This window comes from Exophiala xenobiotica (assembly GCF_000835505.1).
Source record: "Exophiala xenobiotica strain CBS 118157 unplaced genomic scaffold supercont1.1, whole genome shotgun sequence".
NCBI lineage: Eukaryota > Fungi > Ascomycota > Eurotiomycetes > Chaetothyriales > Herpotrichiellaceae > Exophiala > Exophiala xenobiotica.
Genome location: NW_013562494.1, coordinates 5,002,265 through 5,018,996, shown reverse-complemented (window position 1 = coordinate 5,018,996; position 16,732 = coordinate 5,002,265). Strand labels below are relative to the sequence as shown.

Genomic DNA, 16,732 nt, shown 5'->3' with positions numbered 1-16,732 from the left:
GACGTTGCAGCCGCAGCTTCAGCCTCGCGCCTGTGGGCATGGCACGAGGCTGTCGGCTAAACTGCGGTTCTCTCCATAGAAATTTATTTTGCACCGTTGAGTGCCGTCCTGCTCGTGCTCACACACTCTTAACGCAAGATGGATTGACTACCCTGTCGCTTGCTTTTATCCAGGGCACTTTCACTCACAGACGCCTTACATCCGCCGCCATGTCACGACCAGAAGACCTCCTCCCTCCGGACCTGTACTATAATGACACCGAGTCCGCTAAATACACCACCTCCTCTCGCATCCAAGCCATCCAGGCGTCCATGACCAATCGCGCTCTCGAACTCCTTGACCTCGATCAGCCTTCCTTCATTCTCGACATCGGCTGCGGGTCTGGTCTGTCTGGCGAGATACTTTCAGAAGATGGACACATCTGGGTGGGTATGGACATTTCGCCGAGCATGCTGGACATCGCACTACAGCGTGAGAGCGTCGAGGGAGACTTATTCCTAGCAGACATGGGTCAAGGCATACCGTTCCGCGCAGGCACTTTTGACGCTGTCATCAGCATCAGTGCAGTGCAGTGGCTGTGTAACGCTGAGACAAGCGGGGTCAGCCCTGAGGGCAGGTTACGGCGGTTCTTTGACGGACTGTACGCGTCTTTACGAAGAGGTGGCAGGGCTGTGTGCCAGTTCTACCCGAAAAATGAACAGCAGCGGACGATGATCAGTCAGGCTGCTGTACGCGCAGGGTTCGGCGCCGGTATTCTCGAGGATGATGGCGGTACGAAGAATGTCAAGACGTACTTGGTGCTCAGCGTGGGCGGCGGAGATATCACTGGGACGGTGTCCAGGATGGAGAATGTTGACATCGAAGATGGGAGGAAGATGAGGGAGGCGATGCACCGAGGGAAGAAAGCAAACGTCAAGGGTAGCAAGCAGTGGGTGCTCAAGAAGAAGGAGAAGTTGAGGAATAAAGGAAAGATTGTCAAGGATGATTCCAAGTACACCGGGCGGAGGAGAGGACCGAAGTTTTGAGCAACCAGGCCATTTGGCTTGGAATGATGTGACGAATGCACGACTTGAATGACACGATTCATACGCGAGCATGCCCTCAATTGCCGACTGCACAAAGGCTGCAATGCTCACGGGATCTACCACACGCGACCAGCGCAGCCGCTTCGAGGGAACGTTGACTGTCTGTGTACAGAACGACCAAGATTTGCAGTGTTACGAAGTCGGCTTCCTTTCCGCTTCGTTGGCGTCGGCTAGCGACGTGGAGCAAGAAGACGCAGAGGAATCTCGAGAAACAGTTGTCTATTGGGGTGCATAAGTTGGGTCAGAGACACTAAGGCACCACAGTCCCCATTTCACACTAGGAAATGCCGGACGGGCAACCACTCTTGCAGCGCTTGAGGCGGTTATCAGCGACCGCGTGGTCTGGTTGCCGAGCGTCCAATCGAAGAAAAAAAGCGTGGTCGCCAGAAAATTGTTGTGTGGGATTTGGAGATAATTCTTCTGTCATGACCAGGGAATTATGCAGGAACCTGTCGAGCATGATGCTCGAATTTAACATTAGAGAATCGATGAGAGAGTCATCAGGACTATCATGAACATCACAAACGGCACCGTTGCACCCGTTGATTCTATCCAAAACAAACCTCTTTTTGGTATCAGTGGATGCACCACATATTCCATGTAACCAAGTATGCAAACCAACTGCAAATGCTCATGAAGGTATCATGTCCAACCATCCTCAGCCAAAACACGACCTTGACTCCTGATATGTCCAACGTTCCGGTCTATCAGCCATGGCCGCGTGCTGCTACATTGCGGCCCTGTGCCTGTGGCTCCTCTCTCGCTATTATCCCCCCATCAGCCATCTTCGCCAGATTCTCCTTGTAATGCTCAAGCGGCGAGTGTTCATCATTCGACTTATCCTTGCCGCTCTCTTCAATGTGTCCATGCTCCATGGTATCGTCGTGTTCGTGTTCATGGGGAACAGCAACTGCTGGCTTTTGGGCATCGACTGCGGCGACTTTATCAACCTTTTGCGGCGCGTCAACGCGAACCACTCTGCCGTCGCTTCCTGGCTTCGGCTTTGGTGGCTCTCCAGTGTTCCTCTGCCAGCCAGTCACAAACACTTTGCTTCCGCTGATGTCGAATTTCGGGAGTGGATGAGCCTCGGTGTTAAACACAACACTGTCCAAGGGGAAGAATGAATCGTCGGAAAATAGCAAGTAGAAATACTTCAGAGTTTCAGCCAACCAGAAGCTTTCCATGTTGTCTCGCCGTTTGCGGTCTTTGACCGGATTCTCCATGACTGTATCCAGCGATGTGTATGCATACACTGTTCCCCAAACTTCGTCTACAACCTTTGTATGCTCGCGGAAGGCTTCAAACATCTCCCATCCCCATTGTCGGTACTTGGGGTCTTTGGTGATCCGGTACATGTAGAAGAGGGATTCGACCGTCTCTGGTCGCTGAAGATTGTACACATCATTGGAGTGAATGTCGTAATCGGATCTCCAGGCAGCGCTCATATTATCTGACAGTGGATCGGACTCAGGAGGGGACCAGCTGGGATCTAGATGTCCTTGCCATTGACGCGGTGGATTGTCAGTCTTGAAGTAGGATATTTCTGCAGCGAGCCCGGTCGGCGTGACCTTGTACATTCCCCAGCAGGTCTTCATGAGCTCTTCCGCCAATTTCAGGTTCTCATCGTGCTTTCTCGTCCATTGACTGCCTAGTCTGGTCTTTGCTTGCTCGACTGTCTGGCCTTCGGTCACAGCGAGTGCAATGGTTCCAGGCATGAAGCATACAAGATGATCCATCTTTGCGGTCAATGGCTGGTCGAGGCCATTTTGCCTCTCGGCGAGAATGGTCAATGACGCATGCTGTGAATATGTGATCAAGTGCTTTTTGATCCCTTCCAGTGCTTCGTCCCACATATCCCGATAGACAGTCTCGACCTTGCCAGTTTGCAGGTATTGCTTGATCAAGTATTCGTAGTAGCTATCTCCTCGGGATCCCAGACGTATGTTGTCGCCGCGGAACTCACCTGTTGCTGGATAGATGAAGATGGGGAGCAGGCCATCTTCTCGTCGGTGTGAGTCGATGACTTCCATCACTTTCTCGGCTTTGTGCCAATAGTGAGGCTCGCCCGTAATTTTGGCAAGATATTTCATTTCAAGCTGCAGCGTCGCTGCCTCGGCCGTGGAAGAAGCACCGCCATCAAGGTGCGAAAGGATACCTTGCGAGGTGTTGAGGTTGACCGAGGCATATGGAACGCCCGAACTTGATTCGTAGGCCCCCAGCAGCCTGTCTGCCAGGTCTGTGGCCTTCTCAATGTACAGATCCTCCCCAGGTTGATTGGTATCATCATCGCGTTGTGGCGCCAGATTGGGAAAGGTTGTTGATAGGTAATATGCTGATAGAAGGCCGCCGAGCATTCGGATCGTGGTCTCAAAGGTACTAACATCATGGTCGGCCGTGTAAGACAGTGATGTAGATATCCATTCCCGTGCTTTTGCAACCTCGGAGGTCAGATTCATCATCATGGCAGTATCCAAAGAATCCACGATGATCCAACCCATCCCGCCCGGCACCATGTTCTTTCCTTTTCGTGACAAGGGATTGTATTCATCCATGCCCCAAGCATATTTCTCATATCCTGCCCAGGAGGTCCTGAACACCTCTCTCACGGCATCCCTTTGTTCTGACCAGTCTTCTTCGTGGAAGAAGGAATGTTGATGCTCGGCCGGATCGTACACTCGCCCCGAAGTCCAAGGTAACCAGCCCATCCACCACAAAAGGATCATGACAGGCAGAACGACGATTGCAAGTAGTCTCTTTCGCGGTAACACCCGCCTCCTCCGGCTAGAGGGGAAATGTGGTTTGTCCTTGTACATCGGGAGATCCTTGTGTTCCCCAAAAATGTCGTTAATCTTTGATGTGACAATTGCAGCGGCTCCGCCTCCCACGTGGCCATTACTGTGTTTCTGACGCCAGTATGTGTCTTCTTCTGTTCGTTGACTGCTCGTGAATGAAGGGACATTTTGGGGTATCTGGAAGGACATCGGAAAGTGATTCGGGCCAGCCGAAGGAAGCGAGGTGGTGCGTTGCAGTTGAAGAGGGGCTCAGGAGAGGGTCAGGCGTATAGTATACATTAAAACAGTAAACAAACAATGATATTTACTGTATAAGCATGATGTCGTCGCAAACCCATGTAGGAATGTTTGCTGCGCGTGTTCGCTCGCGACACATGTCCTCATTGCGCAAGCCTCAGCTTGGCGAGGACCCAGGGACGTGAGGGGACCATCAGGGACCCTGGTCGTGCCCGGTGTAGCGAATGAGTACTCCGTACCTTGCTTACCGTAGGTGTGGATTGCGCGGCCAATCCCCCATTATCCCCTAAAGTCAAGTTGTCGGTAATAGCTCCAAGGCTGATGGTGCCCAAAGACATCTTCTTCATGATTGACCTCGTAGTTCATTTTCCTCTCATACCAGGCCCCGTTCCTGACAAGCACGAGGCCCAGCTGGAACAACTCCAAGAACTTTATAAATTCCGAGCACGAGTACGGCGCGCATCTGAAGATGATCCCGAGTAACAGGGCACCGGTCAGAGCCAGAAAATCGGGTACTCACTGAATGAAGGACAAGTCTTCATTGATGGAAAGCATAGGTAGGTGAGTCTCTTCCTTTGTCAACCAACCTAAGCTAAGCAAAGACTGGGACGAACCAACATACTCCTGTCTCGTCAAGTGAATACTACCTAAGTTAGGTAGCTGATGAGGCACCAAGTGCTCCCAGGCAGACCGCTTGTCGTCAATGAGTAGTAACATCTTGTCAAGGCTGACGGTTGTGCTAATGTGCGCAGCCATTTCACAATGGCAATATTTGATGTGCAGCTGATTCAACAGGTGAAGCCTCCAAGACTGTAGATATTTCTCTGAGACCTACAGGAACTGGAGAACATCTTTCACTCGCCGACCTTCGACCCGGCAATTTCAGCTATACTACATTCGTGTCCTCCCACACTCAGAGATAATTGTTCTCAGCGTCACCATAGTTGATATCCCTCTTCGGGAAGTGCCCCATACCAATCCAGAATTCCGCCAGCGTACCTTTGCCTCCCCAGTACTCAGTCGCAAAGGCACGAATCAGATCCAAGCCATTCAACAAAGCTCCACTGGTCCACAGCTTACCATCCCGATGCCAACGCTTCGCTACCCATTCAGTCTGTGGAGCCATTTGACGCAGGTTGTCCAGCATCAATCGCGGTGCCGTGACGGTCTTGCCTTGAAACAATCCTGCCATAAAAGCGGCTTGAAACCCTCCACAGATGGTTATGAAAGCTGAGCAGGTCTCGTAGCTCTTGCGGACGAAGTCGAGCTCTGCCTCGTTGGGCACGTACCCTTGCTGATGCGCGCCCATAATGACAATGTCCAATGGTGGGCAGGTGCTGAAATCGTCCTGTGCAAATCGATCAGTTCACCGGAATCACGAGCGCAAAGCTGAGGGCCCTCAACGTACAGTGGGTTGAATTGGCAGTCCTCCGGTCAGGCTGGAAGCCTTTCCGAACTGGTTGACCCAATGGAACTCAAAGTCGAGAGCTTGGGCTTTGAGTTCTGGAGTCAGGATGTCGTCTTCGAAGGGCTTGACAAAGTGCTTGGACATGCCATACAGGAGGTCGATCGGAGCTACATCAAGAATTTCGGTCTCGCTACAATGATGTTCAGTAAAGGCCGGCCGTCTCCAAGTTTGGCAAAGAACATACGCGCCCATCAGAATGACACCAGCTCGAATTGGCCGGTTGGGCCTGGCCAGATCAAATGCCCCAGACATATTTCTGTGGTGTGCTTTGTTGTTGTACTGAGACTGTCGGATAATCTTTTCTTTCGTCGAGGATTGAATTTCCCAATGTTTGACGAAGATATACTTGGGAGCTACTGGACTCTTTATATACATCGATCCCTTCAACTGAAGTTTCTAATTCTATTCATACATTCGGACACAGGGCTTCCGATGTGCGAGTGCCAATTGGTACGCAGGTCAATTTCCCGTCCTACCTCGTTGACTATCGAGATATTCTCCGCTCTCCTGGGCCATGAGCACATTTTCGCTCGGACAACGACTGAGACTCCCTCCATCTAGGCCCAGTCGGCACGAACAGAACGTTGCTGCCTGGATTGGGAAGATGTTCCATTTCACCCGCTTGCAGAGTAGGTAATTTTGCGGAGGAATTCTATGCCGTTGCGAACATGCTCCTAGCACGGCTCAGCCTTGTTCAATGTGGAGAATCGAGAACCAACGTGCCTGAAGTGGAAAGCATGACTAAACGGGCATAGTGCGCCGGAGAGGAGTTCGTCCATGGCCCCTAACACAAGCGTCAACCACCAGTCATGAAGACTCAAACATGATTTTCCCTTAGAGCTTGGTCAGTCCGCGGGTCCAGCTTGGATTCCCGGGGTGAAATCTGATCCGTCCTGGCAGCGAGACAAAGACACGGCACGTATTGAATTCCTGGGCTTGCTCGATGGGGCAATGCCTTGGGGCGGTTATGACCTGTTACAAGCGGGTTGATGCCCATAGCGTACCATGCCGAAAACCCCCTTGGACCACAAAGCTTCATGCTCACGTCATTATAGAAAAGTGCAATCTCGTCAACCCGATGCTAAAAACCCACGCCAGCACCTTTACGTATTGCATCTATGCTTTCCCCAGTCACATCTCGTCGCACACAGTGGTTGTTCGAAGCTTAAATTACATGAACCTGCTTGTTTCTGCGCCTTCTGAACGACCTTCAAGTCATTGCTTCTGGTCCAGTTGATGATCACCTCAGCCGCCAGGACTTTATGACTGATCTGCACGACCATGCCAATGGCATCGGCTCCTTCGCTTCCTGTTTCCTCGAAGTCCGTGTGCGTGAGATGAACGTCACGGACAACGAGCTTTTTGGACTTTGCTTCGATCAGGTCGCCGACATCGTAAGCATGTTTCGCAAACACAAAGACACAGTCGGCGACGAAGTCGATTGCGAAGCCCAAGCCAATAAAGCCGGTCAAGAGAGCTTTGGAGTCCTTGACCCAGTTTTGGTTGAATAAATTGCCTATGTATTATGTCGGCGAGGTTGTATTTTCGCGGAATGTAAGAGGGATGACTTACTGTAGATGAAAACAATGATGGTAAACATGATAAGTGTCAGCAATAGCTCCAGCTTCGACAACAACTTCTTGATTCCCTGCATAGATACTGCTCTCTTGTTGAGTTGTGCCCCAGTGCTGACAACCAGTGTCTCGAGCTCATCACGTGTAACCTGCCCATCGCAGCTTTCGTCCAGCCGTGCAAACAGATCCTCGGCGGCTTCAGGATCACGACCCATGTCGATCAGGCGACGGCGGAGGTCAGCCGAGGTGAGGACTACTTTATGCAGGTCCATGGTGACGGTGTTCCAGATCCTAGCGGCGTAGTCTCTGTGCATTTCCTCGTTGCCACGGCCGCTGACGATGGTTCCAAAGTCCTCATCCTCGACAGGGCAGAAGAACCTCTTAAGCCATTTGACTGTAAAGAGAGGTCGCTTCACTCGTAGTGTTGTTTGACTATGTTGTTCAAGTCGCGGATGATCTCGAGCTCATTGAAGGCTCGTTTCGATCGTGGGTCAATGTAGCCATTCACATAGCGAATGGCGATAAGTCGCAGTACGATTCCCTGGACGAGTAGAATGGTAAATGACACCACAAGGAAGACAAAGACTTGCTTCAAGGTCGCAGGCCAGTCGTCTGGAACATTGCGGGGGGTGTCAGTGTTCCAAATCCTGCAGTTGGCCTGATGTGCGGCTCCAGCCCACACGAGCATGGTAATTCGGAAGCACAGTGTTTTAGCGAGTGGCCGGTATTTGACTGAATGCTTCGACAAGCTGCATGCCCAGGATGCAAAGTGCGAAAACACTTCCGCGAGGGTAAAGATGATGAGCAACGAAGCCCAACACACAGTCATCCACTTGGCAAGTTTGAAGAACGTGGCATTCAGTTCAGGCGGGCCAATAGTTCTGTGCCTCAACCTGTATCGAGCAATGAGCATGAAGACCATGAAAGGTAGTCCACTGAGGACGACTAGCAGCAGGATCTTGAGTGCTCGGGGTGTCCTTGAAATGCCTCGGGCGAACCGGTCAAGAGGAAGTGGTGGCTGCCGACGGTGGCGACGTATGGAATGGTTAGTCTTCGTCGACTGAGCCTGACCAAGCTTTGAGGACTGTACTGACGGGGCCATCAGTAGCCGTTTGATCTCTGTCTCTGGGGTTGCTGGACTAGAACTGGCGCTGGAATATTCGGTAATGCTTGGGTGCATATTCTTATCCTTGGCTGGGTATTTGCGATGTCACAAGAGGTTCGCGAAGATCGTGTTGTGTTGGATACAGAGAGTTGATATAGCAAACGGCTATGAATTCAAACCTCGAGGTTTCGGCCTGCTGTGGAAAAGAAAGGGCGAGACTGCGAAATCCTTGCGAGTTTCCTGAGGGAAAGGAGACTCTGCTGCTTCCACGAGACCTTTCTTAAACCCTTGTTCTTTGGAATGTATGAGGTGTGGTGGCCATCAAATCCTCTGTGCATTCGCTCGGCGGTATCATAGCCCTTACTCTGCAACGCATCCATCTCACAACGGCGAGGGCAATGTGATCCTCGGTGGCGCAAAGCTCTCAAAGGTGCGACCGTTGCTGAGCTAAATAAATCCTGGGAATCCAGCATGTCGTTTACATAGATCTTGCGCCGCTTCTGGGCACTCGATGTCATTGCGCTGGCAGCACTCGCGGCAAAGCTGGCCATTCTTGATGCCTTCTTCTTTCAGCGCGCAACAACGACATACACCACGCAAGACCCTGCAAAGAATGTCACTATACTCGGAATCACAGCTAAGGCGTTTCCTCAGACCGGCTTCGTCGTAAGCCCGGGCTTAGGTGCTCAAACCGACTTCATGATCGGTGACACATATACGCCCACCGTGGACACCTGGGAAACGAGCAATGGCTTCTTCGAAAACTTTCAACAGCTCTATCGGAACTGTGATGGTGTGTGCTACACACACGTGGACGCCATTGGGTTTGAGATTGAGTGTGAGAAAACAAGCAATCACACCAATTACGCCACAGGTGCAATCAATGCTTATAATGAGCACCAAGGCAGTGGATCAGGCGATGCTAGCCAGTGGACTGATCTCCCGATTTTCAATACTTCTTTCGGCATGAGATATGCAGACTCGGCAAAGGACTATTCGCGCATCACTATGGACCTGCTGTACTTTGACTCCGATGACCCATACGGAGCCGCTAGCGTTGAGTCATGCCCCGGCACAATAACCAACGTCCATTGTACACTGCGTCCTGCCTTGGTTCGCTACCCGATGACAATCGTCAACTATACGAAAGCGCACATCACAAACGGCGTCAGCGTCGGAGGGAAAGAGTACGACAGTTCGAATACAGTCACGCCTCCTATCCCGGCCTACTCCTACTCCCTGAAGCAGGCGGACGGCTTTGAGGTCCTGTCTTATCTGACAACAGACGATCGTAATATCGTCAACAGCACGACGCGGCTCGGCGGCGTCGCCAACGCATTATCTCAATACTTGTCATCAACGGCAGCAATCACCTACTCAGGAAGCTCGTTGTGGGGTCTATCGCAAAAGGGCACCCTGGCCCAGACCATGATGTTCGGTCCACCAAACATGGGTTCCTGCGACTGCTCGTTCCACGATGCTCTCTCAACGCTCGTTGCTGGGATCAACCAACTCGCGTTCCTGACCGCCACGGCACTTATTCAGCGACCAGCATTCCAACCCGTCGCGGGCACACAGGTCACCGTCGTGGGCGTTCGAGACAACGCCACGGCCACCTTCTCAAACATACCCAACACTCTGCAGATCAGCGACGTGATCCACTACGACACACATTACCTGTACCTGGCGATGGGCGTGTCCAGCACCATCGGCTGCCTGCTCCTCATCTTACCTGCCTTCTGGCGCTACGGCGTGCTCGGCCGGGAGGTCACGTTGGGCCCCGTGGAAATTGCAAGCGCCTTTCGCGCTCCCGTCCTGGAGACGGGACATGGCGAGGAGAAAGAGGCTGGGAACTTGAAGCACTTGATCAAGCACGTCGGTGGGCGGAAGGTCATGTACGGATACGTAGAAGAGGGCGCACAGACACCTGATCAGAGTTCCGTGGATGGTAACCACAATCGTGGCAGCATCCGGCTTGCGATGGAAGAGCCCGCGAAGGTGAGGCCGCTAAGTGGCATCTCGGAGCCTGATCCTCAAAGTCCGAGATCTCCTGTGCCTACGTCGCCGCGGATTGAGGAGTGATCTATAGACTACCTGGGTATCCTGCGCATTTGCCTTGCTGATGACAACCCCAACAAGGTCTTGGGGGAGTGGGAACGAGTCCGCACGGGTCTATCAGCGATAATCCGTGTTGAGATTGCAGCCAGGTCGGGTTGCCGTAGGTTTGGAGGTAATGGCTGATTGCCTTGGTGAAGACTGGACGGACGCTGGCGTTTTGTGGGTTTGTAGACGGAATCAAATTTCAGTCCTGGACTAGACTATTCATTCCTGCTGCCATTTTTCCGAAGCATGTAACCAAGACTCGACAAAAGGTACCTAGTGACCGGATTCTATGTCTGCCACTCCTTGCAATGCTCTTCATATCGCCCAAGCTATTTTCCCCGGGCTTTGCCATCTCCCTTGGACGCTGATTGCATCCACTCTCTTCCTTTTTGCAGTCCCTTTTCTCCAGTGTATGGCACAGTCTGCCTCACAAACACGTTCTGTCAGCGTGGCCCTGTGCTCTGCCTCCATGTCCCAAAGTGCTCCCTCGCAATCACTTACCGCCCTCTTCCGCGTTCCACTTTTCCTCCCCAATTATCTTTCCAGTCTCGTCGACGTCTTTGATTCCATAGTCTTCCAGATGGTTGATGACCCATGTATACTCGTCCGAGGTCTGGGGCTTCCAGTAGCCACACCCATACCATTTGCCTCCAACATTAGGATTGAACTCTTTTGACGAGGGCCTAATGATCTTGCGCTGGTCGTCAATGCTACTCTCTGTCGGCACCCATTTTCCGTTCTTCTGCTCCATCAGGGCTGGGTAGTCCTTCCATTTGGGATCGTCCTTGTCCACCCACTGGCTGCAGCAGCGCTCGATCGAAGGCGCTCGCTCCCAGCAGTACGCACTGATTGATTTCTTGCAGAACATGCGCCAGATTGCTAGGGCAGCCAGCGCCTCACGCGTGCAGTAGTGCGTCGGTTCGGGCAGTGTTGTATCGAGGAGCTGCTTTTTCGTTTTACAAATCCCTTCATTCCTGTGACAACCTATCTTGATGGATTTGTAACGGCTGGCGGTAGTCGTAGCCAAGTCGAGAGCTCCGAAAGTCGCTTTGTCATACCCGGCCTCATTGGTTGGTACGCCGAAGTCATCCGCACCGGCTGGGTAAGCCAGAGCAGTAGCCCACAGCGCAAGGAACGCGAGAAGGATTTTCCAAAGCATGTTGACTAATAGAAGTTAGGTTTGAATATTGTAGATTTGAATTCAACTTACCTTTTGATGGAATAGTAGATTCGATAGGACCCGATAGGATGGATAGAGTGATTACGAGTCAAGTGAACTCTCGATGCTGCAGGAATGTGAGGAGATGTCGAGGTCGAGGGAGAGAGATTATATATTCTCTCTTCTATGTTGAGCCATCGCTTTTGCCTCTGTTGAGGACCTTCCCTGAGACAAGCTCCGCAAAAAGCTAAAAGGTCTCTCGTCGGACCATTTTTGGAAGATCACGTACCATCGCAACTCCTGGTAGGCATCACCACAAACAAAAATGAGATTCGAGGGTTGGCTAGCAGCAGCAATGTGCGCTGAGCCCTGCAGAAGAGCGACATGTCTCTTAGTATGGAAAGAAGGAACGGAAAATATTGCAGCCTCTGAGTGTGCTTTTCAGCGCGTTGAGGTGGCATCCGCAAGGAGCAAGAACTAAAGTCTTCGCTAGACGTGAACCGTTGTTTGCAGGCACATAATTTGGTCTGCTTGGAGGAATGAGCCACGTAGGCTTTGATGGAGGATGTGGTGGCTGGGCTACTGTGGAAGAATGGTGTATGAAACAAGATTCAGCTAAGACTGCCAACTATGAAGTAGATGAAGCTTGTCCAGCTGGTAGGTACCTAATGGAGTCACCGACGAGGACGATTTTGAATGTTGAAGTAAACTGTCGTGATGCCCAGGTAAGCCCATGTCGTCGCTACGAAATAAAGGGGGACACTGAAAACATGGTCGCCGTTGCCAGCTGAGCAAGAATGGGCAACTTATCCGATCTTGAGTGGTACGAACAAGTACCCGTCAAGCCGTATCTTGTCACCCCGGCCCACCTCCACCTCCAGCCTTCACCAACACCATTAAGCGCGGGACGCTACAGCTTGGGTGAAGCTTGCAACCCTGTCGCCAAGCTATAGGCGTCGTCGCCATCAGACCATTGGCCACTTCTTCTGCGTCGTTATCAAGGTCTCGCACTGATCGCTTATGCGCGTCGGCGCCATTGCGAACTCGTCTGTCTCAGCCACTCGCTGGTTATTTGTCTCCTTTCTAGAGGTAAAGTCGGTAAAGTCGGACAGGTTGATGAAGAGATGCATGCCCAGCGAGTGACCTCAATACACTCCTACCATCCTAACCATATTCACGTGCTTGCGGCAATGATCTTTATTCAAGCCTCTCAAAGTCGTTCTGCACATGGCGTACTTTGACCCATATCGCGGACCGAATGTGTCCTTGTCCGACATTAAAACCATCCCTACCGCATCTTCTGTTGAGCTTGCATCACCCTGTTCCCCAGACGAAATCCTCTTCCCTCTTCCGCCCTACGTATATACCCCTTTGCCTGTCGACGGATGGATTCGTGTGCTGGAGCTGCATCCTGGCACAGGTCCACTATCGTGCGGTCTGAGCATATGCAAGCTCGAGGAAGGTCCGTTGAAATTCGAGGCTCTCTCCTATGTGTGGGGGAAGCACCAAGATGCGATGAATATTGAATGTGACGGCCACACGCTGCCCATTGGACCAAACCTCGCTTGCGCACTGGAACATCTGCGGCATGGCACAGATTCCAGGCTGCTCTGGGTCGACGCAGTGTGTATTAATCAATGGGACAATAACGAGAAATCTCATCAAGTTCGTCAGATGGGAAACGTGTATGGGTGCGCCAAGAGAGTGCTGATATGGATTGGCGAGGATAGCAGGGAGGAAGCCAGTCAGTGTCTGGCCACCATACAGAGTACAATCACGACTCTTACAGACCTGGCATCCCGACATGGGGGCGTGGAAAAGATGCCGCCGATTGCGCTTGACTCGAAAGTCATCAGCTCAAGCCCGGAGATATGGGACATGGTCCGACGTCTTATGGGATCGGAGTGGTTCGAGCGTGTATGGGTGCTTCAAGAGGTCGGCCTTGCAAGATCAGCCGTACTCCTTTATGGGAAGGCTTCCATCAGTTGGAGCTATCTGGTCGAGTTGATGTTGTTTGTTGCACTACGTGCTGATGTGGGAGCAGTCATTGGCAACGTCAAGTCGGGCATGTTTTGGGATGTGTTCGAAGACATCTGGCGATCGTTCGGCAATCCTGTCTCGTGGCGGAATGAACTCCCCCTGACAAAGTCCATGAATCACCCTAACTCCACACCGAGATTCATCGACATCCTCAATGACGGGCGGCAGTACAAGGCCACCAATCAGCGAGACCGTGTATATGCCTTCCTGGGCCATCCCAGCGTCGGCCGCGGAAACCGAAACCGAAACCGGGCAGATGCCTTGATAGCCGACTACGACAAATCTGTTGACGACGTCTACTTCGATGCGGCAAGATACATTCTGCGAACCGACCCATTTCCATGGACTCTTCTCGCCTGTGTCGACCACATCTCGAACTCACCATCCCTGTCTGGGCAGAGACCTTCATGGGTTCCACGCTGGGACGAAGAGTGGCGGGTATATTGGCTAGGCTACCCCGACATGTTCTATCGAGCTGGGGGTCTACCGCCGCGAAAGTTTCAGGTCGAGCTTTCTGCATCAATGTTCACTTTGTCGCTTTCAGGCATACTCCTTGACGAAATCGTCTGGTGCTCTCAAGCATTCCATGACGAGGACCTAAAACTGCCAGGCCAAAAGGAGAAGGCTCCTCTCCGAGCAGTATGGAGACGACTGGAGGAGGGCAACCATGACAGTAACTGTACAGTGTACGGTCAGGACAGTGAAGTACGCGAGCTTGCTTATAGCTTAGCGATTGTGGCAGGTCGAAACACCGATGACGGGCCAGCGCACGCGGATCTGTTGCTTCACCAATCCATTTATCAAGCATACAAGAAGTTGATCAGTCATGACGCCGCTACGACGGGGACCAAACCTACACCGAACAAGGATGGCGGTAGAAACATGGAGCGAGATGTGCTCACATATATGGCGAATCAACGACGAGCTTTGCATAACCGACGTATTTTCCTGACATCGAAAGGATATTATGGCATCTCTCACAAGACGCTCGAGGTAGGTGATGTATGCTGTGTTTTCGAGGGAGCGAACGTGCCTTTCGTCTTGAGGAGAGTGTCCCAGACCAGCGACACAGAAAGTGACATGGGGTCGCCCTCGGATCGATACCTGCTGGTTGGGGAATCCTACATTCAAGGAACTATGGAGGGAGAAATCGTTGAAATGGCAGATCATGGCGATTTGATCCCACAAGAGATTGTCCTCGTCTGAGAACATTCATTGCATAGGTAATACCTCAGACAGCGATGCTGGACATGAAGGGTTTGAATTATTTTCGGGCTTTGGCTTGGAACTCAGCGCCAAGCACTTAGCTAATTAGGTTAAGGTAGTTAAGCTTGGCGAGAGCTTGTCCAAACTCTAAAGCTTACCAGGTACCTTATGACGTCGATTCTCTTGGTTGACCCCCAGCTGGACCTTGCACAACCTTGCTCAATCTTGCTCGCTTGACGCAGCTTGATGATCAAACCTGCTTACGTGTCTGTACCTGCATCTTCGCATCATCAATCTGTCTCTAGATATTCTCAAACGAAAATTTGATCCAGAACAACCAGGTCTGCAACACTGAGTCAACCTCGGTCCATAAAGGTGGACAAGCATCTTCAACATCGAATGACGTCCTACCTCTTCCCTTGTTTCTTCTCCTTCGCCTTCTTCATCCTCTAGATTCTGGCTAAAAGATCTGGCATACAGCTTCACATCGTCTCGAAGCTCATATCTTCCACCATTGCCTAATTTCTTTTCAGGTGCATACCCGGGCCGACCTCTTGTCCTCCCCAGCAAAAGCCAACATCCAAACCTTTACTACTATCTCTCTGCACCTCAACAACCCTGTACCCTGTTAAAGAGATCCCCTTGCAAACGCCCACCCTGCCAACATGTGTCGGTGGTTCAGCTACATCTCCCCGACGGAGGAATGCCTCCTGGAAGACGTCCTCATCACGCCCAAGCACGGCCTGGCCAAACAAGTCCACGACCACTACCTCCCGAAACTCTTCTCCCACACTCCCGGCGAAGAGACGACCAGCGAGGAAATCACCCTGCGCAACCGCCTGTTCAACGTCGACGGCTTCGGCATGGCGTGGTACACTCCGACCCGCTCTGACTTCGTGACCACGACGTCCGGCACGCGGCCCGTCATGTACAAGCACTCCCAACCGCCCACCAACGACGCCAACTTCCACTCCATCTGCGCCAACACGTCCACGACAGCCGTCTTCGCACACATCCGCGCCGCCACGGGCACGTCCGTGACCACGATCAACAATCACCCCTTCACCTTCGGCCGCCACACCATCATGCACAACGGCCTGATCTCCGACTTCGCCGACATCCGCCGCGCCATGCTCCCACTGATTGAGAAATCCGCGTACGAGAACATCCACGGCACCACGGACTCGGAACACCTGGCGGCATTGTACATGACGAATCTGACCAAGAATGCCAACAAATCCGTGGGCGGCCATGGAGCCCCGAACAGCGACATCGAAAGCTGGGAACGCACCTACACGCCCCGCGAAATGTGCGACGCCCTGGTCTCGGCGTTCTACTCCGTCATCGAACTGCAACAAAAGACCCTCGGCGCTGCAAACGTGAAAGCATGCTCCCTAAACGTATGCTGCACAGACGGCAACCAGCTTCTGGCCGTGCGCCTGCGCAACCACCCCCTCGAACAGCCCCCCAGTCTATACTACTCCACAAAAGCCGGCATCACGCTGAACAGGAAGTACCCCGACACGCCCGGCGGTGAGCACAATCCCAATGCCAGCAAAAAGGCCGCGGAACACGGGAAGCATGTCATCGTCGCGAGTGAGCCGACGACGTACAATGCTGGCGAGTGGGCCGTGATCGAAAAGAATCATGCGCTCCTCGTGGACGACAAGGGAAATGTATCGATAGAGAAGATCGACTTACCGGATTCTTTGATGGCTCAAGCGGCGACGGGGAAGCATTTCTGATCCAAGACATCTCTAGAGAATACCTGGACAAACCCAATCCAACTGTCTAATTTCGACTGAAATAGCTGAAGAGTACTACAAGTATTTCATGCTACCAAGCCTGCGAACAAGGTGCTAGGCTCATGAGTGGAAACTAGTCGAGTGTGAAAGTTCTACTCCTTTTCATTAATGATCTTCTTGATTAGACAGCAACGGCAAACACTTCTACATGTACAGGA

At 52.1% G+C, this 16,732-nt stretch overlaps 8 protein-coding genes across 8 annotated transcripts; 4 read left to right on the top strand and 4 right to left on the bottom strand.

Moving 5' to 3' along the window:
* Positions 1-132: 132 nt before the first annotated feature.
* On the top strand, positions 133-1,607 carry PV05_01967 (uncharacterized protein). Its single transcript, XM_013467026.1, has one exon. The coding sequence runs from the start codon at positions 210-212 to the stop codon at positions 1,023-1,025; it is 816 nt and encodes a 271-aa protein (XP_013322480.1). The 5' UTR covers positions 133-209; the 3' UTR covers positions 1,026-1,607.
* Positions 1,530-4,211, bottom strand: PV05_01966 (uncharacterized protein). Its single transcript, XM_013467025.1, has one exon. The coding sequence runs from the start codon at positions 4,064-4,066 to the stop codon at positions 1,793-1,795; it is 2,274 nt and encodes a 757-aa protein (XP_013322479.1). The 5' UTR covers positions 4,067-4,211; the 3' UTR covers positions 1,530-1,792.
* An 816-nt stretch (positions 4,212-5,027) lies between these two features.
* PV05_01965 (uncharacterized protein) lies at positions 5,028-5,834 on the bottom strand (the record flags this gene model as incomplete). Its single annotated transcript, XM_013467024.1, has 2 exons — positions 5,028-5,462; positions 5,523-5,834. 2 exons carry the CDS (start codon positions 5,832-5,834, stop codon positions 5,028-5,030), a joined length of 747 nt encoding a protein of 248 aa, XP_013322478.1.
* Positions 5,835-6,685: 851 nt separating this feature from the next.
* PV05_01964 (uncharacterized protein) lies at positions 6,686-7,428 on the bottom strand (the record flags this gene model as incomplete). The annotated part of the gene is made up of 2 exons (XM_013467023.1): positions 6,686-7,098; positions 7,155-7,428. 2 exons carry the CDS (start codon positions 7,426-7,428, stop codon positions 6,686-6,688), a joined length of 687 nt encoding a protein of 228 aa, XP_013322477.1.
* Positions 7,429-7,953: 525 nt separating this feature from the next.
* On the top strand, positions 7,954-10,343 carry PV05_01963 (uncharacterized protein; the record flags this gene model as incomplete). The annotated part of the gene is made up of 3 exons (XM_013467022.1): positions 7,954-8,201; positions 8,262-8,319; positions 8,748-10,343. The coding sequence occupies 3 exons, from the start codon at positions 7,954-7,956 to the stop codon at positions 10,341-10,343; spliced, it is 1,902 nt and encodes a 633-aa protein (XP_013322476.1).
* Positions 10,344-10,589: 246 nt separating this feature from the next.
* PV05_01962 (uncharacterized protein) lies at positions 10,590-11,748 on the bottom strand. Its single transcript, XM_013467021.1, has 2 exons — positions 11,575-11,748; positions 10,590-11,528 (listed from the first exon to the last, which is right to left on the bottom strand). Exon 2 carries the CDS (start codon positions 11,521-11,523, stop codon positions 10,858-10,860), a length of 666 nt encoding a protein of 221 aa, XP_013322475.1. The 5' UTR covers positions 11,524-11,528; positions 11,575-11,748; the 3' UTR covers positions 10,590-10,857.
* Positions 11,749-12,750: 1,002 nt separating this feature from the next.
* Positions 12,751-14,769, top strand: PV05_01961 (uncharacterized protein; the record flags this gene model as incomplete). The annotated part of the gene is made up of 1 exon (XM_013467020.1): positions 12,751-14,769. One exon carries the CDS (start codon positions 12,751-12,753, stop codon positions 14,767-14,769), a length of 2,019 nt encoding a protein of 672 aa, XP_013322474.1.
* Positions 14,770-15,011: 242 nt separating this feature from the next.
* Positions 15,012-16,514, top strand: PV05_01960 (uncharacterized protein; the record flags this gene model as incomplete). The annotated part of the gene is made up of 1 exon (XM_013467019.1): positions 15,012-16,514. Exon 1 carries the CDS (start codon positions 15,435-15,437, stop codon positions 16,512-16,514), a length of 1,080 nt encoding a protein of 359 aa, XP_013322473.1. The 5' UTR covers positions 15,012-15,434.
* Between the last annotated feature and the right edge of the window lie 218 nt (positions 16,515-16,732).

Excerpts from the sequence above, each read along its gene's own strand:
- PV05_01967 (XM_013467026.1), top strand. The coding sequence starts at position 210 with ATGTCACGACCAGAAGACCTCCTCCCTCCGGACCTGTACTATAATGAC.
- PV05_01966 (XM_013467025.1), bottom strand. The coding sequence starts at position 4,066 with ATGTCCTTCCAGATACCCCAAAATGTCCCTTCATTCACGAGCAGTCAA.
- PV05_01962 (XM_013467021.1), bottom strand. The coding sequence starts at position 11,523 with ATGCTTTGGAAAATCCTTCTCGCGTTCCTTGCGCTGTGGGCTACTGCT.